Raw genomic sequence first — 25,345 nt, forward strand, 5'->3', positions numbered from 1 at the left:
GGGGAATGGCTTTGTCACCTGTGAGTGCCTTTTGGTAGCGTGTGGGAGTGGAGGACAGGCTTTTACCAGAAACGGGGGGCCTGTTTCCAAGCTGCCAGTGACATCCTTCCCTTCAGCATACTGTTTTTCCTTGACTTGCTGCTCTGTAGAATCCCCCGGGGACCTATGCAGCAGCCCCTGGAGGATCGGATCTTCACCCCAACGGTCTCGGCTGTGTACAGTGCTGTAAGTATCTGCCGGCACTCCTGCCCAGTCTGCTGGACTCTGTGTTGGCTCAATGGCGTCCAGGAGCACAGGATGCCTTCTGCAACTGAGCAGGCAGGCTTTCTGTGGGCGTTTCTAGACCCTTGTGGGCTGACAGGGAGAGTTGCTGCTCCCAAGAGGGAAGAGAGCAGTGGCCTTCTGGTACAGCAGTGTGAGGGAATCGGATGCGTCGGTTTAAAACCCCTTTTCCCTTCACAGTTTCCTCAGCAGGGGATGCTCTTGCTAAAGAAGATGGCCTTGTTCGGGCGTCTCCCGCACTCTAAGGAGGAAGAGGCCTGCTTCTGAGGGCCTGCTAGCAAAAGGGGCCAGCTGCCATGCGTGTTGGGTGCCATGTTTTGCTGCTGCAGGGAGAGAGGCCTGTTCCTCAAGCAGCAGAGCACAGGGTCCCTTTCTGCATGTCTGGGAGGGGCGTGTTGCTTTTCTGCATTCATAGTGGATCCCTGGTGGGCTCTTGGGAATTTCACACCCACAAATACTTGACTCAGATATTCCCCCAATGAAGCAAACCCTCCAGAAAAGAGATTAGGGAGGATTAGCTGCTCCAGCAGCCAATCACTGTTTAGACAGGAGATCTGGGTCAGGAAGTCAGTCCACTTGTCTGTGCTGTGTGGTGGCCCCTGCAGCTGTGGCTCCCTCTTTCTCAAATGCATGCATCAGCTTTCTCCCCGCTGTAGCTTGCATCCTTGGATATTGCTCCCCAGGCCACATTGGGTTAGTTTGAATCAAGGCATTTTACATTACCAAGAAAAAGGTGGATTGAGCATCCCTGTGGAGCATAACTTTTGAAAGGTTTGAACTACTGGTCCCGGTGCACAGAGAAGGATGTTAAGCAGAGCCTCACTTGGCTCACTTCTTGGGGATGGGACAGTCTTGCCAAGCACAGTGACACTTGCTTCCTAGTAGACATGCATTCAGGATCATTCTGTCCCTATTGAGAACTTCCCTGAAACAAGGGCTGGTTCTGGCCAAACTGTAGAAAGTCAGAGCCCACCAGCCAGACTGGAATTCTAAGAATACCAAAGGGGAGAGCCAAACGTTTTGCAGGGGCCTGGGAGGGGGAAGGGCTTGGGATGGGGACATCTCATGGTTCGTGGAGGTGATTTGCTGGCCTCTGCTGGGTTTCAGGAGGAAGCCCCCGTGACAGTGGTAAGATGTTGCTCCCATGCCAAGAGGGCTTCCTGCTTGGTGGCAAGTCTTTGCCGGATGGTTGTGTGTTTCCTCTTTCATTCATTGTGCTTGGTAGATTAATATGTAGCTTTAATTAATGCAGCTTTAAGCCTAGGCTATAACTTGAAGTTTAAATTTTAGAGTTCTTTAATATAGCTGAAACATAAAGGTAAATAGAAGGATCCAGATTCCATTCAATTTTCCAGCACTGAGGCAGCAATGCCGAGGGGTCATCCACTGCATCTTGCAGTGGAGAGGCAGTCACAGAGGCCGCCTCAAGATAAGGGAATGTTTATTCCCTTACCTCAGGGCTGCGCTGTGGTTACATCAGTGCAGGAAAATTGGTTAGGATTGGGCCCAAAGGATGCAGTTGCTCTTAGGGTGCTCTCCTTTGACAGGCAGGCAGGCGTGGTAGCGGGTGGGATGGGGTGCTGTGGGAGACAGGGCTTGTCTATTGGGGAACATTGCTGCCTCTTCTTCTGTCAGGAACCAGTTGCAGTAGGCAAGGAGGGGTGTCCTGAGGAGCAGGCGTTCTTCCAGTCCTCTGCATGCATTCTTGGTGGTTGCAATCACCACACCAGCACCTGTCCCAGGATTCACTGAGTCCTGGATGTTTTGCTCTCCCGGCAAAAAGGACTTGCTGTTTATCGAGTGCTGGATGTGCTGGGTCTGCCGGTCTCAGCCTGCTGCGGGTGTGCATGCCTTGAGCCACCTAGCGGCATAGACTCTTGCGGTCCATCTGTTGCAAAAGGGAGAGGTGGGGTGGCAGAATAACCCCAAGTGGCCTCTGGAAAGCACTGTGCTGGACACTCAGCAGGCTGTGCAGCAGGATATCCAGGCTGATGTGACTGCCCAGAGCATTCCTATGCACAGATCAGCTTGCAAGATAAGTGGCGACATGGTGGAACGGTAAGCGCCGCTTTTTCTGACCTCTGAATCAAGCCCTTGGGATGAAGTTTAATGAGTCCTGTTTTAAATTGATCTTCTCTTTAAACCTCAACTTTGGAATAGCCTTGAGTGCTCCATCACCCCACCCTCAGAGTGCTGCTTTTGAGGAGAGCTGCTTCCGTGGTGCACCCTGCGATGGAGCCCTCTCCTCCAGAGAAGGTGGCCAGGCTGGCTGCCTTCCACCATGGAGGTGTCTGGGGACCAGGGCTCTTTTCTGCCTGCCTTTAAAGTTCCTTTTGGGCCCACCAAGTGGATTTAGCTTTAAAGTTAGCCTGTTGGTCTTTTGACAGCGCTGGGTCAACTCTTACAACAGGGTTTTACAGCGTGTGCCGTTTTTGTAAGTCATGTGGCGCCCTCTCATGACAGGAGAGGAGTGGGTAGTGGACAGCTCCCAGGGATCTGAAGTGGGTACGTGAGGTGTGAGTGCGTGCCGAAGGCTGAGGCCCTTGAGGATCACCCCAGCTAAGGACTGTGCAGCAGCATGTCCTGGTGCAGCTCCCCCCCCCCCAGGAGCATGCCCATGACCCATGAGCTCCATAAGTTGCTTGGGCCAGAGCACACACCTACTAGGATGCTCCTAACCAGTGACTGGCAGAAGAGCCAGTCCTCCTTCAGGAGCAGTGCAGCGCCTCCCCTTCTCCCAGAAGCAGCCTTTCTGACCTCTCCCCTCCCTCACCCCGACTGTTTGTCTCCTCACAGGTTGCCAGGCAGCCAGGCCCTCCTGCTCCTTCCCCGTATTCTGCACATGACATAAGCAAGGGGCACCCAGCCCTTGCCGCAACGCCACCAGGACACGCATCTTCCCCCGGACTCACTCAGGTAAGGTGGGGTGCCTTCCACCCATTTCTCCGTTCTTGCCCTGGGTTCTCTGGTTGGGACTGAGAGGCCTTTCTAAAGGGTGGGGGGGCGGCGGGAGGAGCAGTGCAGTGTCAGGCTTACTCTGGAGCACTGGCTGCCATCCTCTGTGCTGCTGTTCCTGATGGGTCAGGGCTCTGCTGCTGCTCCCTCTGCTGCTGGGGGGGCATCACTCTCACTGGGAGTCAAGTCATGTTCTGCCAGGATTCCTGGCAGCTGCAGTCAGCAAAGTGCCCTGTTACAGGAGGGAGAGGAATAGTCATCTAAGTGAACAAGGTGCTTTGCATTGAGCAGTGGGGGTCCACCAATGGCAGAATGTCTGTGCCTGATGTTTCCAAGTGAGGAGGGCCGAACGGATCGCAAGTTGGGACCTGGTGGGGTGGTGCTCTGCACGCAGGGAGTCTCGTGGAGCCTTAAGAGGAGAGGCAACCTCCAGGCAGAGTGTGGAGGGCCTTGACAAAGTGGGCAACTGGGGAGGCAGGGGTTCTGGCTTGAGGTCTGGGTACTCTTGATCTCCAGGCTCTCGAGTGTGACATTAGACCTGGTTCCTTGTGGGGGGAAAGTAGTGTTGCTCTTGACCTGCAGGGAAGGGAGAGTCCCACAGAGCCTGCCCCCCCCCCCAGCTTGGGACAGGGGTAACTCTTCTGTGGGAGTTCTTATGGGTTCAGTGGCAGTGGCCTGCTGCAATCCCTCTTTTTGCTGCTCATGGCCAGATCACTTGCTTCTCAAAGGCGTTGTGTCTTCCTGTGCATGGTAAGGCCCCCAACCCACTGCATCCCTGAACCCCCCTGTCCTTCCAGCTGTCCCTGGGGCTCCAGGAGGAGTGGCGAGAGGAAGCCCCCAATTACCTGCAGAGAGAGGAGCCCTTCCCCATCTTGAGCACTTGGCACTCCTCATCATTGGACTCGTCCCACCTGAACTTGCAGGTGGTCCAGGGTGTCAAGTCAGCTGTTGCTAGTTCCCCAGGCCTTGGCAAGAGGCTTTGGGCTGCTCCTGGGTGCAGGGCTCTTTCAGAATGGCCCAGGTGCTCAGCTTCTCCCTTCAGGGGTCGGGAAGCCCCCTCCCCCACTCAGCTGGGAGTGGTCTAGTGCAGCTGCTGTTGGCCAGGCAGTCCCGGAGGGCAACCACCTCTGTTGCTGCCGCAGGCTCCGTCTTCCTTTCTTCCAGACTGCAGGGCATCTCCCCCATAGGCAAGGCCCTTGCTCTTGCTTGTCAAGTGACACCAGCAATCCTGCCCAGGCAGGGCAGAGTTCCAAGCAAAGCGTGTTGGTCATAGGAAAGCTTCCCAGTCACGTATCTCTGACAAGGGACAGCTCCCCACACTGCCCCACTTCTTCAGGGCTTCCTGGAGCGACAGTTTCTGAGAAGAGCTGGTGGTGCTGATGGACTTGCACAGGGGGCTCTTCCATCCCTGTGACTGTAGTGGGGCTGTCAAAAGAGCGCACTGCTTGACTCCTGTGGGGTGGTGGTTGTGTTGAGGCTCTGGGCTTCAAGGCAGCAGACCTTCCCTACTGCAGTCATAGGGCAAGCAGAGTTCTGCTGTACTTGGGCGTGCCCAAGAGCATCTTGGAAGAAGCAGGAGGGAGATCCCACTTCTCCCTTTCACTTGGGATGCTGAACCCAAAGGACAAGGGCTAGGCAATGTCTCTGGAATATGGTTGTGTCTGCGGGGTTGGGGGAGGAGGGAGGCTATCGCTCAATCTTATAAAGAGGGCTAAGGGGTTGGTGGGAGGGAAGGAGTGAGTAGAGCTTTTGCATAGGCACGTGCTAGCCCCTGTCTCTCCCCCAACCATCTTCCCCCACCCCTATCGCTCTTTCTTTCTTACTCTGCCACTCTCTTTCACTCTCGCTCCAGCAGCCAGGAGGGAGGAGGGACAGAAGCTTTCCACCCCACCCAAGAGCCAGCAGTCTTTTTGAAGATCCAAGGGAACTGGTGCAAAGGATTCTGGGATGTGGGATGGTGAGTCACAAGAGGAAAAAGCTTAAGTGATGCCCTGCCAGAAAAGCCTGGCGCTTTCCCCCCCCCCCCATGTCTCTGTCTTTATCTCTGTCTCTTTTCTCTGAAGGGTGGAGGTCCTATGGGAGGGTCATAACATAGCACTGCTTTCATGGATAGAACATGAAAATACCTTGAGAACTGGAGGTGTGTGAAGGTTGGCCTGCAGGCCCCTCTCTGTGTCCTCTGGGCAGTCCTGTTACGTCTCATGCAGGAGTCAGCCTGGGAAGTGAGAGTTGTGGCCTTGGGCATTTGAAGGGCCTGGTTGGACCCTGGCTTCCTGCCCTGACCTCTGCTTGCTGATCTGGATAGCAGGGCTTTATTTCCCCCTTCCTGTTACTTCTCTAGGGCAGTTCTCCGAGGGGGGGAAGGGTGTGCCAGGAAAGGGCACCCCCTGTGCATATTTGATTTTGGCAGGGCTGTGAGTTGCCAAGGGAATCCCTAGCTGTGTGTTGGGAGCGGTTGTCTTCTCGAGTTGGACATTTTTATTTAGAGTGAGTGGTTTGCTCCAGCAGGTTCTGTAGCTGGCGCGTTCTAGCCTGGAGCAAACCTGTGCAGCAAGCCAGGATGAGGCCCTTTCCCAGTCCACCTGGGTGGGGGAGAATTCTGGCTGCTTGCAGTTCTTCATCTTCAGCAGCCAAGGCCAACTGCAGCCCACCCAGAGTGGTGCCTCGGGCTTTGCACTGCTGGTCTCCGCAGCGTAGAGGCACTCAGGGAGGCTCAGTGGTGGTGGTTTTGTGCAGTGGCATGGCCTCTGGTGCCATGGGCCTTGGCGGGGTCTCCCCATTGACCGCAGCAGGGCCCTTGGCTCTTCTGAGGTAGGTGCCTGCTGTGGAATCACCTGGACCACCTTTGGAAGGTAAGCTGCGGGCAGGTGGGGTCCTGCTTTGGCAGCGGTTGGCTGTGTGTCCAGAGTGGCAGGAGGGTGCTTCTCCCTCCCTCCTTGGAGGCTGGGGCCATGGGAGCAAGGTGCTGATCTTGGGCTGCAAGTCTAGTGGAGCCTTGGGCTGCCTGAGCAGCCTTGAAGGAAGTCTTTAGTGTGTTTCCATGAACCAGGGTGGCAGTTGTTGTGCCGGTGGGGGGGGGGGTGCACAGTTGTCCTGCAGGAAGGCCTGAGCCGGGGGGGGGGGGAGTTCTGTTGGCAGAAAGGGGAAGTCGAGGGCACTGCTGGTGCATCCACCTTCAGCACTGCTTCTGGTCCCACATCCTTCCTGCACAGGGCTTTCAGGACCGCCTTTTGCCGAGTTATGACCAGGGCTTTGTGCCCTGCGCTGGGTCTGTTGTGCTGGGTTGGTGGCTTGACTTTCCCTGCTGTCAGCTGCAGAGTGTGAACTGTATAATGCCCCTGGGTGTGCCTCCTTGACCTGTGCTGCAGTGCCCGTTCATGCTGCCAAGGCAGAAGTGTCAGTTCTGTTGTTCCGAGTAGAAAACAAAAGAGCAGTGTGTAACTCGGCGTTTTCTAGGGTCATGTAACATGGACAAGTGTGTCCTTGCGTATTTATTCCCAGCACAATTGACCCAGGGTGGTGGGGGGAAGGGGATATCATGCTGTGCAGCAAACCTGGGGGAGGCCAGTGAGGCTAAGTTGGAGCTGAGGAGGACACAGATGCTGTCTTTCTGGCAGTCAGCAGAGCAGAGGGGCTCTTGAGGGTGTCCTGCCAGGAAGATGCCCTGGGCACTTCCAGCATGTCAGGGGTCCTTCACTGCTCCTCCACTTGTATGCAGGGGGTGGGGGTGGCAGAGGAAGGTTGGGGAAGGTGCCTGGCAGCCCAGCCCCTGGTTCTGTGCAAGTTCGTGGTTGCTTTCTGCTTTGGCTGGAGGCGGTGAGGGTGGGGAGCAAGACCACTGCTGGTGTTCCTATGGAGTGCGCGTAGTGGGGGGGGGCAAGACCCACTTGCTCAGTTGCTCATCAGTCCCTGTGGAAGAGCAACTGAGCAAGTGGGTCTTACCCCCCCCCGCCCCCACTATGCACACTCTTCTCCCTGATTTTTGGAGCGACGTGACAAAAAGCTTGTCATTAATACCTGGCAGGCAAAGGCCTGAAATGCAGAGCAGAATCCCCCGAATGAGTCCTTACTCTTCTGACAGATAAGCTGGTTACAGTTCTTCTGTGCGTCCATTTTACTGTGCAAGAACAGCAGTCGAGACTGTTTTCCTGCTCAGTGGGCTTGACTAGAGGAAAGTCTAGCCCTGCACGCCAAAGGCACAGGCACGGCTGAGGGGCGTTCCTTGGGTCTGCTTCTGGCAGCAGCATCCTTGGGTCCTGGGTGGCCACTGTGGCTCTTTCCAGAGACTTTGGTGCGTGGCCCGTGTGAGGCACATGGTGGCTTCTCTGTTGGGTTTTCCGGCCTGTCTTGTAAAGTGGGCCACTGCAGGCAGGTGATTCTAACACGGACTTGGAACAGTGTCCTGTTGCTTTTCTGCATGAGCTGGACCAACTGTTGGGGAGAAGGGCTGGGGGGAGGGTGGTGCTTAGCCAGCAGAGGAAGCAGCTATTGGCATGTGAGGAGGAGGAGGTGGAGGAGAATCCCCTTGTTCTAGCAGGGAAGCAGGGCTTGGCGGGGCTCCAGGGCATGTGGTCTCTGTCATAGTCTGCTGGAGAGCCCCCTCCCCAGAAACCCCTGGCTGGTTACGCTGGGCAACTGGTTGTACCTGCGTGGCTGGCAGCACTGCATGGTAGAGAATGTAGAGACTCTGTAGCAGCAATGATACGTCAAGGGTGCCTGGTGCCTTGAAGAGGGAGGCCTGAGAGGATTCCGCTCCCTTTTCAGTCTGAGGGAGAAGGAGGAGGTCACACCCAGCCCCTCAGATTGCACCACTTAAGAGGAGCCTTCCTCATCTCTGGGTCTGTGGTGTTTCTTCACTGCCAGAAGACCTGGGAGTTGTGGCTAGGGGGGTTATTGCTTGCTAAGGTCCTACCATTGCTCATGAGCACCTTAACCCTGTATTCTCTCTCTCTCTCTCTGTGGCAGGCCCCTTATCCCTCCGGACAGAATGCTGCACCGACCACGCTGGTGTACCCGCAGGCCTCACAGACGATGAGCACACAGCCGCAGCCACGCTCTCCGGTAAGGGGCCCTTCTTCGCCCAGGCCTCCTGGTGGAGCCTTGGCTTCCCTGAGAAGAAGGTGGCTGAGCGGATGACCTCCTCTCCTGCTAGGTGGTGCAGCCGGTGCTGCCCACAGGCTCTCTCTGTCTCCCGAACCTTTTGGAAAAATGCTGGTGCAGAGCCACGGAGCAGTCTGGGAAACCCTGGCCCGTCGCTGCATGCATGTCCTCCGGAAGCCTGCCAAGCCAACTCTGGGGTCTCCTCCGGCCATACATGCCATTCTGCAGGCGAGAGGCAGGCTCCCTCTTTGACGGAATGAACACTTGGGTGTTGTGTCTTGGGTTCTGCAAGTGCTGGGGGGCGGTGGCGACGGTGGTCTATGCTGAAGGGACCAGTGGAACGGTTGGCTCCAAGCGTTCCATCTCCTCCGCTCTTGCCGCAGGCCGTGCCACATCGCGCTTTGCGAGGCCGTCCCCTGCCCGAACCTGGCTACTTCTCTGTCATGTGGATCCAGACCGTGGTTGCCTCTTAAGTGGGAGTGATGAAGTGGTACCTTCCAAGAATGTATTCTGGCGGTAGACGCATGCGTCCCCCTGCCCCCAACTGTGTATTGACCATGGGGATACTCTTCTGGGCTGGGGGGGTGGCGGCAGGGGCCTTGGTTCCTACAGTCGTTGAGGTCTGTGCCCAGAGATCCCATCAGACCCAGCCACATGCTCTGATGGTGGGGTTAGCTAGCAAAGGGTCTCCAGCCAGCTCCCTTGGGTTGCCTCCGTGCCGAGAGCAGGAGGAAGCCCCTGGGCTGGAGTGAGGGGCCGGCCTGGCTCGGGAGCCGCATCTCTAAACCGGTTTTCTCGACAGCCCAGCAGAGCAGTGCCAGGACATTGCCCAGAGCCCTGGAAGCGGAGGAAGGTTTTGGAACAGAGTCCGGCTTACAGGTCCCTGGCGGGAAGAGGCTGGATAAAATGCTGCATTGTAAGCAAGATAACAAACTGTACTCCCTCCTTGCGGGCAGCTGAGCCTGCAGCACTGTCTCAGTCCCGTTGCCCCTTCTGGTTTCCATTTGCATTTTTTGGTTTTTGCTGTGTGTTTTCTGTTTTCTTATAACCACATCGTTGACCGATTTACAGAAAATCACTATCTTGGTTGCGTTCTGTGACCAAGCAGCTGGGGGAGGGTGAGGCACGATTGCAAAAGGAAGTGGGAGCACTTTAGATCACCAGAATGATTGGGTGCCCCATGATTTTTTCCCCCAACCCTGGCTTGAGGGCTTGCATTTAATTGGATTAAGTGTGTGAGAGGATATTAACAAAACCCACCAAATGACATACCCCTCCAAGCATCAGGGGTTTGATTTGTAACATACTGGAGCTCTCTGCATGTCATCAGGCATTTTTCTGTGGTCATGAACAATTTTTTTACCCTTGTTCTCCTTCCATCTGTGTGGTCTTTGCCATCTGTCTCATTTTGTGACCATTGCCATCCCCTCACTAAGAACTCCTCACATGACCTTTTGTTCCCTGCCCCAAATCCAGAACCACACAATGTCAGCTGGCCTAGCATTTTGTTCTGGATTTGGCTTCATTGTTTATCCCTCCTCTCCCCTTGTAATGCTGAAAGGAGGCTTGGTGGAGCGGGTGCTGAGGGAAATGGCTGACCATGGCACGAGATCCCAGCTGATGACCCAGAGCTGAGCCTGCGCGCTCTGGTCGAGGGGTGGCTTAGTTACACCCTTCTGATCCTGCTTTCAGGGACTGCTGGCAATGGCCAGAGCCCCTTTACAATCCAACTGGATTCCCAGGCACACGTTTGGGGGCTTTTGTGTAGTGGGATGCAGGCCACAACTGTTGCATGCCCATTCCAACTGGGGAAGAATACTTTTCCTTTCTTCCAACTTCTCAAGCAGCCTGGCCGACTTCATGAGCTGCTGGAGGTGGTGGGGAAAGGAGAGCTGGCAGCTGTTCCCAGGTCATAAGAACATCAGAAGAGCCTCTCTGGGTTAGGCCCGGGATTCATTCTGTCCAGCTTCCCATATCTCACAGTGGCCCACCATATTCCTCAGGGAGCACTCAAAAAGTCAAGAGACCTGTTGCCACACCCTTGCTCCTGGAATTCAGAGATAGGCTAAAACCCAGAGGTTGCATACAGTCCTCGTGGCTTTTAACCTGTGATGGACTTTTCCTCCATCAATCTGTCCAATTCCTTTTAAAGGCATTCAGGGCAGGTACCATTACAATGCCCTATGGCAAGGAGTTCCACAGATTAATGACATGCTGCATGAAGAAATACAGGTTGAATCTGATTATATGCAGAGGTTTCGCTTTCCAAACCCTTGCTGATTAAAAAAGTTCACATGTAGTTAAACCAGAAATCCATTCTAAAAATGTCTCTTTAAATGTTTTTCAACAAGAAATAAGTGCAGGGGGGGGAGCTTCCCTTACCTTGTGCAGCAAGCTGGTGGGCAGTCTCTGGACACTCCAGGAAGCTATTTCCAGATCATGCCATTCACCCTCCATTGCAGAAGCTACCCCCAGTGAAGGAGTTGCCTGGCATCTTACAGCACAGCCACCTGCTGGTCTTATGTACACACGCACAAGGCTGTGCTTTCCTAAAGCCCCTTTCCCTCTTACCGCCGCCACCAGCACTCTGCATCTCTCACGTGATCTGCCCCCTTCTCACAAGCTGGTCTAGGCTCAGAGGAAAGTTTCAAAAGACATCCCCGCAGCACTTTTGTGAAGCAACTGGCTGAGATCTCCAGTCCCCTCAGCTGGTTGCTTGCTTTTGGGCTTGCTCATGTCCTCTTAAAAACATTGAAACAAGGGGGAAAAGTTTTGGCTTCTGCTTCCTCGTGTGTTGGGGGTCAAGGGAAGCTTTGCAGCTGGTTAGCTTCATCTTGTGGGTGGAGAGGAACCAGAACCAGGCGAAGCCCCCTTGTTTCAATGCTCTTAAGTGAGCCCGCAAGCAAGCAACTGAGGGGACTGGAGATCCCAGCCAGTCACTTCACAGAAGCGCTGCTGGGGTGTCTCTTTAAACTTTCCTCTGAACCTAGACAGGCTTGTGAGGAGGGGGTGGACTCCATGAGAGGTGGCAACAGCAGAGGGGGAAAGGGGACTGCAGGGCTTCAGGAAAGCACAACCTCATGTGAGTTAGTGAGATCAGCAGGAACCATGGTGGTTATACTGTGAAGTGCCGGGAAGCTCCTTCGCTGGGGTAGCTTCCACAATGGAGAGTAAATAGCACGATCTGGAAATAGAGAGTGTCCACCAGCTTGTCATACAAATTAAGGGAAGCTGCCCCCCCCCAACGCGCACACACTTACATCTTGTTGAAAAACATTTAAAGGGATGTATTTAGCAGCTCAACATGAATGACCACCCGTGTTGAGTCAAATCGAGGGATGCAAAATCAACTGATAATGAGGCTCAACCTGTATTTCCTTTTCTTTTCTAACTCTGCCATCATTCAGTTTTAATGGATGTCCCCTGATTCCGGTGTGTTGTGTGACAGGGAAAATAACTTCCCTTTATCCATCCCCTGCATAACTGTGTGTGTCTCAGTCATGTCCTCCTCTCAGGCACCTTCTTTTTAGATCAGTGGTTCTCAACCCTTTTAGTACCGGGACCCATTTTTTAAAATGACAATCTGTCAGGACCCACCAGAAGTGATGTCTTTCACCTGAAAGTGATGTCATGGCCAGAAGTGATATCACTCAGTCGGAAAATTTTTAATATCCCCCAGATGACAAAATCAAAGTAAATTAAAAGTTTACAATAAGTATAAGTTTAACCGTTTATTTAAAATAAAGAATAATCCTCCTAAGCAGTTGCTGATCTGTTTTTAAAAACTTCCCCAAACACTGCAGTCTTATCCACACTTACCCAGGTGTAGGCCCCCTGGAGTGACATTGTTCAGAGCATTGATATAGTGGCCTGTTAAAAGTACAGATCTGTAACCTTTTCCCAAACGCTGTAGGGTAGCATCAAGTCTCATATGAAAATTAAAATACACATTGAAATGAATGGGGACCCACCTGAAATTGGCTTGCTTACCCACCTAATGGGTCCCAACCCACAATTTGAGAAACACTGCTCTAGACTGAAGAGCCCCAAATGTTGTTGCTTTTGCTCGTAAGGGAGGTGCCCCAGTCCACTCAGCGTTTTGGTCTATATCTTTTCTAGTTCCATTATATCCATTTTGAGATATGGTGACAGGAACTGGGCATGATATTCCAAACGTGGCCTTACCATCGATTTGTACAATGGCATTTTGATATTGGCCACTTTACTCTCAATCCCGAGCATGGAATTCAGCTTCTTCACAGCTGCCACACACTGGGTTGATATTTTCATCAGCTGTCCACCAGCACCCTGAGATCTTTCCCAACTCAACCCAAGAGTGTATATGTGAAATTTTGATTTCTTACCCTAACGGGCGTCACTTCTCACTTACTTACATTGAAATGCATCTGCCATTTTGCCACCCATTCCGCAGTTTGTAGAGCTCTTTGCAATCCCTTCTGGACTTCACCACCTGGAAAACATTGTCACCTGCAAACCTGGCCACCTCACTGCTTATTCCTGACCCCAGGCAGTGGCACAGCTAATGATCATGTAGCCCAATGCAAGCTCAAAATGATGTCCCAACCAGAAGTCATGTCATACCCAAGCTTTTTTAAAAAGTGAAAATCAGGGGAAAACCTGCCTCCTTCTCCCTGAAGCCCACCACCCACTTGCTCTGCTGCCTCCCCCCAGCCAGTGGTATAGCTAAGGCATCTATCTGCTACCTGGGGTCAAAGAAGATTTTGTAGCGCCCCCCCCCCCCACAAAATCAAATTTAATTAAATAAATGTGCGCCTTTTTGGTTAGTGATGGCCTTACCAATCCTAACCTTACCAGGATGGCTGCAATCCTAACCACACTTTCCTGAGAGTAAGCCCCATTGAACAAAATAGAACTTCTGAGTAGATCTGGTTAGGATTGTGCCCTGTACTGGGGTGAAGAGAGGGACAGTTATACTCCCCCTGTTAAATATAAGAGGAGCACCACTTGAAAAAGTGCCTCTTTACACAGTTAGCAGGGGTAACTATAATATGATACACAGAAATGAGAGCTGACTCATATTAACACCTTACTGGTTTCCTGCTGTATCATAATAACATCTCATTGACTGTTCGAACAATCAGTCTCATAGGTCAGTTTTGAGTTAAAGAAATCCATTTCTTGTTTCATAAGGCAGTTGTGTTTTCATTTTCTGGTTAATTGGCCAAAACGTTTGACAGAATACTGATGTTCCAGTGAGGTTTGTTTCATTGCATTCTGCATTAAATTCCCTTTCCAGTGATATATAACATGATGGTATTTGTACATACCAATTTTTATCACAATTTTGGCCACTACGTAGTATCAAGCTCAGCTTGTTCCCCCCCCCCTAAAAATTGTTGCCTGGTGCAGCTACCCCTGCACCCCCTTAGCTATGCCACTGTCTCCAGGTGATTTTTGGAAAAGTTGAAAAGCGCTAGTCCCAGGACCAATCCTTGGGGTGCACCGCTTTTCACCTCCCTCCATTGTGAAAATTGTCCATTGAAACCTACTCCCGTTTCCTGATCTTTCTGATCTTCAGGAGGATTAGGATCTTCCTGTTCCTAATCCATGAGAGGACCTGTCTTTTTATTCCTTGATTGTGGAATTTTATCAGCAGCCTTTGGTGAGGAATGTTTCAAAACCCCTCTGAAAGTCCAGATACATTCCAGATTTCACCCCAAATCTGTGGCACATGTGACCCCTGGCAACTGCATAAAAAGGTCTGGGAGCAAAATGGCTCTTTTGGGCAGGGTTGGGGGAGGTACATACAACATAACTGTAAAAGAAAAAAGGAACTTATTTTTAGTCTAAGCCAGCAAGGGCCTACAGTTTGTTCTGTTGCTTACAGTAAGTACCCTGTCAACAGGAATTATGCCACCACTTGCCAATGGTAACAATTGCAAAAGAGACGAGGAAACTCATTTACAAATGCTGATCTTTCTCTAGTTTTCATGTATAACTTCTCATGACTCCAATTCACCTAAGATGCATCACCTCTGCCTTCAATTTCCCATCTGTTAGAGAGGAGGCATTTTCTGGGGCCTGTGCTGGGGCAGGGACTGGGTCGAGGACACAGTTTGGCCTGATACCCCCTTCTTTTGCTCACTGAGGCACTTTTCTGGGTTTTCTCCCTTCTCCAAGGGTGTCCTCGAGTGAAAAGGTGGTATGTCCTTCCAGTGCCGCCATTTACTGGAGAATGCAGCTGGCTGGAAGGGTTGGTAGCATTGCACATGGGGAGGGGGCGTGGGGACAGGAGCGGCGTGCAATTCTTTGGGAAACCTTTGCTGGTGGCAGCAGTGGCCTTGGCCTGGCACTCTGCATGTTGGTGGAGAAGCAGCTGGACCTCTGACAGTGTGGGGCTGTCAGAGCTCTGACTGGGCTCTGACTGGTGTGGGGCTGTGCTTTGCTGTGGTGGTCGGTGTGCTGGAGAGACTGTGTGGTACTTCAAGGTGGTTCCTGTGGCGCTAAAGGCAGGTGTCAGAGTGAACAAGGCTGCCTTATTGGTGGTAGGGGTTTTGGTGACAGCTCAGTGCGCTTTCCTGGAACATCTTGCACCTGGTTCTGTCCTGGGCACTGAAGCAACCTGGCATTGAAACGGGAATCCCTGTTCCTTCCCTCCCCCCCCCCCCAGTGCTCAGCCACTTTGAATGTCCTCATTTTGGTTCTGACCCCCCAGCAGGCTAATGGCAGAGCCCTATGTGTGTGCTGAGGGCTACCCTTCACCCTTTGGGCACAGCGTGCTGCCACCTGGGGCCTCCTCTGCCCAGCATTCCCCCTCTTGGTATTACAAAGAGCCAATCCAGCTGCAGCAGATCTTCAGGCACATGTGACTAGTGTGCAGGGCCTTTCCGGCATTTGATGCCACTGACGGCCACCACCCCTGGTGGCATCGTTATCTTGTGGGGATCGCGGCATCTGTCTGTCACTGTCCTGTAGCAAAGCTTTGACTGTGTAGTGTGGTGTTTTTTCCTTGTGGGTTTATTTTGCATACAGTGTGACATGGTTGCCTTTTGTTGTGGTCTTTCTGACTCTCTGTGCCTTTCCTTTTGTGTTTTGTTTCTCCCGCATCTCCTCAGTTTGCAGCAGGGCCACGACCTGCCCATCACCAGGTACAGTACCCGCCTCGCCCCTTTCTTATCTCTCTGCTGCTCCTTGTTTGGGGGGCATGGGAGGTTGGCTGCCCTCTACTAATGCTCGCCCTTCCTCTGCTCCTGATTCGGGTTACCCCCTAGTAAAGGCACTGGGTCCTCGTCCTGTTGCATTGATTAACAGCCCCAATAATTGCACTTGGTGCTTTGACTGTGCCTGCCACAGGGCTCGCAGGCTGCCCACCAGTGGTCTTGAGGAGAGACCTGGTCCAACAATCTACCACTCCTGGGCAACTGGGAAAACAGGTGGAGCCCTTAGGCTGCCCCATGGCAAGCAGCCCTTGTGACGGCATAGCACCATTGGACTCTCGAATTAGGTCCAGCTGGCCTGGCCTGTGCTTTGGGCTGAGGAGAAGCGAGTCTTTCTGAATGAGTGCAGGGCAGAGACACATCCGAGGCGTTAACATGAGAACCGCTAACTGCAGAGAGGACCTTGGATGGCAGGAAACTCTCCAGCCCAGCCCCTCTCACAGAGGCAGGGCAGCTGCTAGAAGTGGTACTTCCTGCAAGCTTGATTCCCATCTCGATCCAGGCAACGTGGCCCTTTGTGATGAAGCAGCTCCCGAAGATTGCAGGGCCCCAGTTCCCACAGTGTGATCTGATGGAGCTGGTGACTAAATGAGTGGGGTGCGCATGACCTGGATGAGACTGTTGCTAAAAGGCACCTGTGGGTCTGAGGCCAGGGTGGCATAGTCTGTGGCCAACTTGGAGCACCAGGCATGTCTCGGGGTGGTTGGGTGGCACGGGGATGTGTGCCTACCATGCCTGTGCTCACAGGGATGGTGTAGGTAGTGGTGGTGTACTTGCCTCTTCAGGTCTCCTGTGGTCAGGGAAGGGCCACTGGGATTCCTGGAGCCATGGCTGCTGGAGAACAGGAGGGGAATCGGTGTCCTGGCTGCAGGGAGGGTGTTGGGTGTCCTGCTGGGGTCCAGGAGAGGAAGCCTTCAGGTGGGGTGTCTCTAGCCATGTGCTTGGTCTTGGGTGGAGTGGTGGTTTGCCCAGCAGGCGCGGGCAGCAAGTGCCTAGCAGTCGATGCCTGCTTCAGTCCTGAAACTGGAGCAACAGAAGGCTGGGGCTGGAAAAGGCCAAACCGAGGAGGCTGCCATGGGGAACCCCCTGCTTCTCGGAAGTCCTCCTGAAAGCGTGACTGTAGCAAAGGCTGTTAGTCCCAAAGGTGGGACACCCATCTCCTGAGACCCAGAAGGTTGAAATAGTGGCAATGGGGCCTGTTCTCAGAAAGCAGGGAAGCAAACTATGACCTTGGTGTGACCAGGCAGCTGCGGGAGCATCCGGGGGAGTGGCAAGGTGAGAACTGGGGGCCTGTCAGTTCCTTCTTGAGAGCTGTGGTCCAGCAGACTCCTAACCCTGGGCCCTTGGAGAAGCACGACTTGTGCCCAGTTGCTACAAGGACATGCTGCCTGCCTACTGCCTTTCAGGATTGCAACACAGATACTCTTTTCTTTGGGGGGAAGGCTGGCTCTTTCCTCCAAGGGCAGCCAAGATCTCTGGCCATGAACAGTGGAGGCTGCCTCACCCTTCGGTTTTCCAGATCCAGTTAGCAGAAGGGTTGGCATGTGGCTGTGTGACGTGAAGCTGTTAGAAGCAGCTGTGAGCTTGGGGAGGAACAGTGAACATGGGCAAGAAAGGGGGGACAGATGCTTTACCTCGCAGGAATGAGAGTTCCTGGGACCAGTTCACGTCAGTTCTTCTGGGTGGGAGGGCTTTGATTCCCACAGAAGCAGTGGGTCACTTTTCTGCCCAAGACTGCGCCTTGCCTGAATTCCAACTGAAGAGTTGCGGTGGGTTCTGTGTAGCCATTGGAACAAGGAGAACTCAGCCTGCCTGGGTGTTCTGGTGGGGGCTGGAGCACAACCTTCTGCAGCGGGATAGCTCCCCCCTAGGAAGACAGGCTCAAGGGACCCCTTCACCGGGAGAGTGGTCTCCCCTGCCCTCCCAGACTAGCCTGTTCCCTGGCAGAGACTGCCCATTTGCTGAAAGGGAAATACCGGCTTCCCTAAGTCTCTGTGGCAGGCAGGGGCCCAGCAGGGCACAGGCAGGCAGGCTGGGCTGCACAGTGGCCTGGCTTCAGCTGCTGGCTGCCGTTCTTGGCCTGTCAGGGCAGGTGCAGGAGAGCCACCAAGGGCTTTGCTCCCAGAGGGTCCTGCAGTGGGAGCTGCCCGTGCCCCTGACCTTGAAGGCTCCACGATGATGTTGATGGGTGTTCCTCCACCGCACAATCCCAGGGTGTCCTTTTATTCCAAGGACTTCTGCTGCACTGGTTTGGGCAGCCTTTCCTCTTGCCCAGGCGTTTGGGATGCGCACAGGGCTTATCACTACATGCCACACTTGCTTTCCCCAGGGTATCCCTGGGAGCAGAGCTTTGGGATCCGCCTGCCTGCTGACTGTTGCCCAGCGGAGATGCGTTCTGCATCTCTGAACAGGGGGACCCAGTGGAGGTGGTTGAGGGGAGGCCTTTCACTGCCAGGCTCTGTCCACCACATCAGCCAGAGGTGCCTGGCTTGACACTTGCTGGCAGCGCTCCCCTCCTTCCCCTCTGTGGTGCTTCTCAGTCTCTGGGCTGCTTGATGGTCTGAGCATTATGGGAGCGAGCCCTGCGAGATCAATGGCTGCTTGGTATCAAGAGGGGAAAGGGGCGGGGGCAGTGTGGCATGCTCCTTGTGCTTCTCTTCAGCCGCCAGCACAGCTACTGATACCCCAGAGGTAGTGGTGGCTGCTGCCGCTGCTGCCACCCATGGCAGCCCAAATCTGTGCAGTTCCTTCCCCCGCATGCCCTTTCTCTGCAGGCAGGCCTCTGGCCCCAGTCCTCTGCAAGCATCCCATAGTGCTGAGATGGGAGCCTGGCTTCCTTCCACTTGTGGAGAATGGGAGGGCAATGGTGGTGCTGACACAGCCTTGTGGGGGGTAGGGAGGGCAGATGAATGAGTGCCAAGGCCTTTCCATACAGTGGTTTTTGTGGACCTTGTGGCTGCCACTGGGGCTGCTCTAGCTGGGGGAGAGGACACTTTGGATGGTGCATGCTGGATCTGCTGGCTGTCTGGCCAGCTGGGGAGAGGTGTCGGGGCAACTGGAAAGGTAGAGCGTAGCAGGGAGGGTTTCCAGGTGCATGCTGGGCCCCACTCCCTCCCCTCCTTGACCTGTCAGCTGTTCCATCGGCTTTCTTTCTGTTTTCCGCTGCTTTCTTGCTTCGTGTTGAAGGGAGGATTCAGACCTATCCAGGTAACTTCATGACTTGTTCTGCATGACTTCACTGAGTCTTGATCCCGTGTCCATGGGGATGTTTTTTGTGTCCAGCCCGGCCCTTCTGCACATTGAGCGTCGAGATGGAGGCCTTCAGGGCTGGGGGGGCCTCACCATGCTGCACAGGATGGGCGAGTGCGGCCTTCTTGTGGTGGGGGGGAGAGAATTCAAGCCCAAAGAGGCAGCCCAGAAGTGCTCCAAGGAGGCAGGAGGGAGAGGCAGGTGGCCCAGGCCGGCCGCTGCTTCTGAATTCCCAGGCAGCTGCTATGTCGTCTCAGCAATCCCTTCACAGAAGCTGCCTTCCGTGCACACTGACAAGGCCCCTTTCCTCACTTCTGGGGCAGGACTCTGGGGACAGGCAGGCTTGGGTGTTCCTTGGCGCTCTGGAGAACTGCTGTGGGCTGCATGGCACAGCCTTCTGGGGCTAGAGGGAACCGCTGCCAGGCAACGTTGAGAACACTGAACTCCTTGCTTCCTCCCCCCCCCCAGTTTTTTCAGAGGCCCCAAATACAGCCTCCTAGAGCTACAATCCAGAACAGCAACCCTTCCGTCCGCCCTGGGGCACAAGCGCCCACAGCCGTCTATCAGACCAATCAGCACATCATGATGGTGAATCACCTTCCAATGCCGTACCCGATGCCTCAGGGCCCCCAGTACTGCATCCCGCAGGTAAGCACTGCCCAGTGAAAGCGGGGGCAGGGCAGGAGAGGGTGCTAGAGCTGCAGTTGCCCAAAGCTAGCCGTCCTAGGGCTGCTTCCAGAGCAGTTGGGGCCACTTCCCAAATGCCACTGATGGGGAGCTCCAGCCGATCCGAGCTCCCTTCCCCTCTCCAAGCCTCGTCCTGGCTGGGAGGAGTTCCAGTCATTCAATGCAAAGAGGTTGCAAAATCCGTTTCCAGTGGCTGCTGTCAGTGCCCTGCCCCCCCAGCTGTGTGGAGAGCCATTTTCCAAACGGGGGGAGCAGCCCCCTGTGCATCTGCTTGAGAAGGGTGCTCCCTGCCGACCCAGTGAGCAGCAATGCTCTGGGCTCATTGTGCTGTTTTCTCCGCAGTATCGTCACAGTGGCCCTCCTTACGTGGGCCCCCCGCAACAGTATCCGGTTCAGCCACCAGGGCCTGGCCCATTTTATCCAGGACCAGGGCCTGGAGAGTTCCCCAATGCTTACGGTAAGGAGAGGGGGCAGAGAGCGATGCCCCTCTTGGCACCAGAGCAGAACATAGCAAGCTGCAAGGAAAGGGGGCAGGGAGCCAGGGCAATTGTCTCTGCTGGAGGCAGCCCCTTGACTGTCCTGTCCTGTTGGGAGGCACAGCACCTGTGGGCTTGTGGGGAATTCTTTGGAGGGCCCCCCCCCGTGTGCTTCGGGGTGAAAGTCTCCAGCTGTTCAAGCTGCCCTGTAGTTTGAAGCAGCCCTGCACCGGCTGCCTTGCCCCGTGGTGCATTTCAGCCCAGGGTGGGTTCTTTCTGTATGGCTCTGCAGGCCTCTGGGTGAGGGACCTTCCTCTTCTCTCTGCTTGGCAGGCCCAGTGGCCCAGGCATTGGGGTTCCTTCTCCCCTAACAGGGCACAGTATCTGTCTGCCAGGTGTGGGTCTGTGACTTCTCCACCCTGCATCACTGTCCCATCTCCTCCAGCTGGAGAGGGATTCCCACAGAAGAGGGGCAGCATCTTCAGTGGGGCATGCTGACTGGACTCCCCTGGTGCTGAGTGTTATGTCCCTCTTTCCTCCTCTGCAGGAGCACCTTTCTATCCAAGTCAGCCAGTGTATCAGTCTGCACCCATCATAGTGCCTACGCAGCAACAGCAGCCACTCCCACCAGCCAAGCGCGAAAAGAAAACGGTAAGAGAGCTGGGGGCAGAGGCTGGAGACCCAGCAGGTCTCCCTGCCAGGCGGCTGCTTTCTGGGCCCCACAGTTGTTGTGTCCTGAACTTGAGGGGACTGTGTGTTCCATGGTTAGAGTGCAGCAGCTGGTGAGAATGCTGGTGGTCCCCCTTGCTAAGTCTTGTGGGAACAGGGTGCTCTTTGAGGACTTGAGCTACGGGGTGAGCTGCCTCTTGATCACCCCCTGCCAGGGTCTGAAGTGGGCACTGGGGGCAGCATGGCCAGACCAGGCACGGCATGTTGGCCCTTTGAGAAACAATCTGAGCAGAGTGACTTCAGGGACTTGGTTCCTCTCTCCCTCCAGATCCGTATCCGGGATCCAAACCAAGGGGGCAAAGATATAACAGAAGAAATAATGTCTGGTGGAGGGAGCCGGAACCCCACACCCCCCACCATCAGGCCCACGTCCACACCCACCCCTCCCCAGGTAACTGTGTGGAGAGGCTTGCTGGTGTATCTCCTGCTCTCCACCTTTGTTCTCTGTGTGCTTGTTGGCTGTGAGGCGGATGGAAAAGCTTGCTGCCCAAGAGGAGCTGGCCTTTGCGGGCACACTCCAATGGCTGTACTCCCCCCCCCCCCCCGCAGTCATGCTGCGGAAGGGGCATTCTGGCTTGGGGAGGACATTTTCCAGTCTTCTTCCTGTGCCTCCAGTAGAAGGCTGCTATGAGGCGCACCCAGAGGGAAGGGTGGTTGTGGGTGGTTTCAGCATCCCCCATGGGTCTCTCCTGTTCACCAGCCAGCAGGCGTGTAGGTAGCTGGAGAGTGGGCCACCTCTTCAGCTGGCCACACTCTGTCTCTCCAGGTGTGAATGGCGTTCTTTGTGAGCAGGGGAACTTGGCTTCTTTCCTCAAGGTTAGAGGGTTGGAAGGGATCCTGCCCCAGACTCTTGAAGCGGCTTGTGGTCCTTAGAGAGTGGCTACAGTGAGGGCCGGTCCACGCTCCTTCGCTGCTGCTTATAATGATGGCTTTTCTTTGCCCACCTCCTCACTCCCCATGTGCTTCTGGCCCCTCACTTTTGTTCCTCTTTCCCTCTGCATCTTCTGTTCCTCTCCGACCTGACTCTATCCCTGGATTCCATGTTTGTGTGTCTGCAGGCTCACTGCCATCCTTCTTTGTCCTTCCAGTCCCAGCAGCAGCTATCCAGCCAGGCCCCAGAGCACAGTCCTGTTCCAGGCGGGACAGTGGAGAGCGCTTCTCCTGCCAGCAGTAGCAGCAGCACCCCTGTCAGTGCAGCAAGTGACCTGAAGCCAGGTTGGTTTGCAGATCTCTTGCCCCTCCCCAAGGGGGTGGCCCTCAGGAGCAGAGAGCAGCACTTTCTCTGTTGCCAAGCCCAGTGCCAAGGCAAAGCTGCTAGCTTCGAAGAGTGCCCTTTCCCGTTCTCTGCCATCAAACATTAGCAGTGGCGAGCAGTCCAAGGCTCCCATCAGAGCCCTTTCTGAAGAGCACTCCTTGGAATGGAGGCTGTTTGGAGTGGGAGCCACTGCCACAGGTTGAGGGGGTGTGGTGGCTCTTTGCTGCCTGTCTGACTCAGAGGCCACTGCCCACTCCGGTGGCTGTGGGATAGTGGTCCCAGAGTGAAGGGGCATATGGTGGCAGCTGTGGAGGCTTGTTGCCAGGCTTTTAAATCTGCAGCGGGGTGGTGACCTGGCACTCCAGTGCTTGCCTGCTGGTCAGAGGGAGGGAGTCTGTGGCAAAGGCAAGCAGGGGTGGGTGTGATCCTTGCCCCTCCCCCACTGCCCAGACACGCTGCAAGCAAGTCAAATGCCGCAAACTAGGAGGACAAGGTAGAAGCCAGCAGGAGAAAGAGGAGCAGGAAAGTGTCAGCAGCTTGGCTGACTGGTGGCCTCCAGAGAGGAAAAAAGCCGAGGGGGAACAGCATGTGGCCTTACTTGGTGGTGGTACAAAGTTGGCCCTCTCCCAGCGACACCTCAGTGCCTGGTGAGCGGGATGACACAGGGAGCACTACTGGATATGCCAGGAAATATAAGGGGCAAGGCAGTGCTCCAGAAAGGTTGTTGGCAAATTGAGCCCTTGATGGCAAATCGAGCCAGGCGGTAAGAGGCTCCTTCAAGGAAAGGGGGGGGTGGTCCCTGGGCAGGTGAGGCAATCCTCACAGCGGCTGAGCAAAGGTCTGTGTGGGGGGGCATTCTTACTCACTTATTGAATTGGGTTTGCATCCCAGTTTGCACTGTGGTGGTCTACATCTGCACCCACAGGCGCAAACACTGTGTGTAAGGTTTCTGACTTCACAGACTTTTGGTCCTCACTGCTGGCATGCAGTCAGATCAGGCTTCTTGATCCTCAGCCAGCCTAGGAGCAGCACGTGTTTGCCTCGAGACAACCGTGGACAAGTGGGGCTGTGGCCTCCAGCCTCCCTGCACATATTGTTGGCAACTTGGAGCCCAGCAGCGATGGGACAAGTGGCCGTGGCCAGGGCAGTCTCTGTGCCTACCCAGCGGTGCAGGCCCCCCTGATTTTCCACAGCTGCGTTTGGAAGCCTGTGGTCATGAGCAGTGGTCATGAGCAGATGCCAGGCTAGCCTTGCGTCCTCCCCAAGAGGCTCAGGGGAGAAGTTTTACTGAGAAAAGGAGGGACGGACTGGTGCTGCTTCTGTTGTCTCCAAGGACTTGTGTGGAAGAAGAAGCAGGCGGATGGCCTGGAGCGGGTGCATGGGGGAAGCGGTGTGCTTCATCCAGTCTGAGCCGCCAAACAAGCCTCTTAACTCTCTCTTTTTCCATTTCTTCAGAAGAGAAGCCCAGAGCAGATCCAGTATTAATATCTCCTTCGCCTGCTCTCAAACCGGAGTCTACTGGAGAGAGAAAAGACCAACTCGATCTGGTAGCCGAGACCCTGCTCTCCGCCGAGGCCACCCCAGAGCTTCCCCTTGCTGCTGCGTTGCCCTCCCCAGTTGCAGTGGTTGCTGCTGCTCTTCCTCCTGGCAAAATGACATTTGCAACAGGCTCTGAGGATGGATGCACACTGGTGCCCGTGGCCCAGGAGGCTGCCCCACTTCCCAGCACCGCACCCTGCATGGAAGTGCTCGCCTGCCCCACTACGGATCTGACCAGTGTAGATGCCTGCAGCGAGCCCCCTAGACTAGTCTCAGTCGGGCTGCAGGCGACTGTTGGCATTAATCGGAAGAGTGAACTGAACGGAGTTGGTGACAGGGGAGCTGAGCCTGATGGTGTCGTTGAAGAAGTCGACCAAGAGGAGGGGCCTCTGCTGGCCGAAGAGTTGGAGAGCCTTGAGAGCTCGGAGGCAGAAGTGGCAGCCGCACCTCCTTCAGTTGCCACCGTTCCTGCTGCTGTGCTGCCGCCAGCGCCTCCCAGCCCTCCACATTCTCTTGCTGCTGCCGCTGCTACCACTCCCAGTCCGCCCCCGCCCCCTCCTCTCTCACTGCCTGGCGCCCCCCCTGCTTTTCAGGGGGATTTGGAAGAAGAGGAGGCCACAAGAACAGCCCTCGACAAAGACGCCCAAGAAGTGCTTGAGGGAGAAGAGGGGGAGGTGGATGGGCAGCCACAGGAGAGCACCGAGTCTCAGGGCTTGAACTCGAGGGCAGACCCCGGACCAGGTGAGCACTCCTGCCCATAAGGGTGGTGCAGGTTCTGCTCTTCCTGGAACAAGGGATCCAGGAGAGCTGTTGGGAGTGGGGTGGTTGCGGTTGGGAAGTAAAGGTGCTCTCAAGTAACCTGGTTCTTGCCTGCCACCTAGTGTAGCTTGGGAAGGAGGGGGGGGGTCCCAGCACAAAGTTCATTTAGGAAATGTCCACACTGTAAAAATGAGGTGAAGATGAATCTTGCCCGGACCTCCATTCTTCCAGTCCAGAGTGCCTGCTCAGGCAGTGCTTCAAATGCCAAGCTCCCACACTGGCAGCCAGCGTCCACTTACTTCGCCGTTCATGAAAGAGTGGCCAGAAGCTAAGGGGTTGCTGGGCCGAGAAGCAGAATTCTGTGGGAGGCACCTGTGGCTCTTGCTGCCCCATGAGCATTCAGCACCCAGGCAGGAGTCCTGTGACAGTTGCAGCTGTCTGTGGCTGGGAGAGGCTTGAGAGAGGCTGGCACCTGGTGGCTGCTTTGATGAAGGCCTCCCTCCCCTTGGTGGCTTGTGGAAACTGGAGGCTTTTGTGAGTAGGAGGGCTGTGTGTGCTGCTGCAGGACAGGCCTCATCATTTCCCTAGTGGGACAGGGGAGCCAGAGGTCGAGCGGCTCGAGGTTGAGTGTTGGGTGGAGTGTCAGGGCTCAGTGGCTGGCACCCAGAGGCCCTGGTGCACCAATGACCCTCCCTTGCTTCCTCTCTGCATTCTTTTGGGGTGCCTGCGGCATTAGAGCTGCATGTTGCTCAGTGGGCACCGTTTGCTTCAGCTGAACTAGATACAGCCCCTGCCACATCAGGCCTGTGAGACCTGCATTCTCAAAAGGGACTCTGAAGAGGGATGGGAGGACCAGGGGAGGGTCAGAGGTCTCCCCAGAGGGTGGTTCCCTTCCTCCGTTCCAGATCTGAGATTCTGTGTGTTTCAGGGAGACTTAGCAGGCCTTTAGGGCCTGCTCGCCAAGGCATCCAGGAATGGCAGCTGAGTACTTTGTGCTGAGAGAGCAACAGCAGTCACTGCTTAAGGCATGAAAAGCTTTTAAGTGTGAAAAGCTTGGTAGTGTCCCACTGCCACCAGCCCAGGTGTTTTAGAATTTCCCAGAAATTCTGGGAATT

The 25,345-nt window shown here is 55.0% G+C and overlaps 1 protein-coding gene across 10 annotated transcripts in view; it reads left to right on the plus strand.

Annotated features, from left to right (window-relative positions):
* Window positions 1–25,345, plus strand: part of EIF4G3 (eukaryotic translation initiation factor 4 gamma 3) — a 62,148-nt gene that overhangs the window by 16,491 nt on the left and 20,312 nt on the right. For 2 of the 10 annotated variants that reach the window (XM_066637361.1, XM_066637363.1), the window contains exons 2-13: window positions 150–225; window positions 3,079–3,198; window positions 5,090–5,194; window positions 8,203–8,298; window positions 15,435–15,467; window positions 18,723–18,743; window positions 19,254–19,433; window positions 19,815–19,929; window positions 20,496–20,599; window positions 20,946–21,068; window positions 21,736–21,892; window positions 23,388–24,212. In XM_066637361.1, the coding sequence (XP_066493458.1) occupies window positions 166–225; window positions 3,079–3,198; window positions 5,090–5,194; window positions 8,203–8,298; window positions 15,435–15,467; window positions 18,723–18,743; window positions 19,254–19,433; window positions 19,815–19,929; window positions 20,496–20,599; window positions 20,946–21,068; window positions 21,736–21,892; window positions 23,388–24,212 (1,939 nt within the window). In that variant the 5' untranslated portion in view covers window positions 150–165. Of the gene's footprint in view, window positions 1–149; window positions 226–3,078; window positions 3,199–5,089; window positions 5,195–8,202; window positions 8,299–9,050; window positions 9,254–15,434; window positions 15,468–18,722; window positions 18,744–19,253; window positions 19,434–19,814; window positions 19,930–20,495; window positions 20,600–20,945; window positions 21,069–21,735; window positions 21,893–23,387; window positions 24,213–25,345 lie in introns of those variants that run through there. The other 8 variants (XM_066637366.1, XM_066637370.1, XM_066637362.1 and 5 more) reach the window with 7 other exon arrangements.

Source organism: Tiliqua scincoides, chromosome 9 (assembly GCF_035046505.1).
Source record: "Tiliqua scincoides isolate rTilSci1 chromosome 9, rTilSci1.hap2, whole genome shotgun sequence".
Classification (NCBI taxonomy): domain Eukaryota; kingdom Metazoa; phylum Chordata; class Lepidosauria; order Squamata; family Scincidae; genus Tiliqua; species Tiliqua scincoides.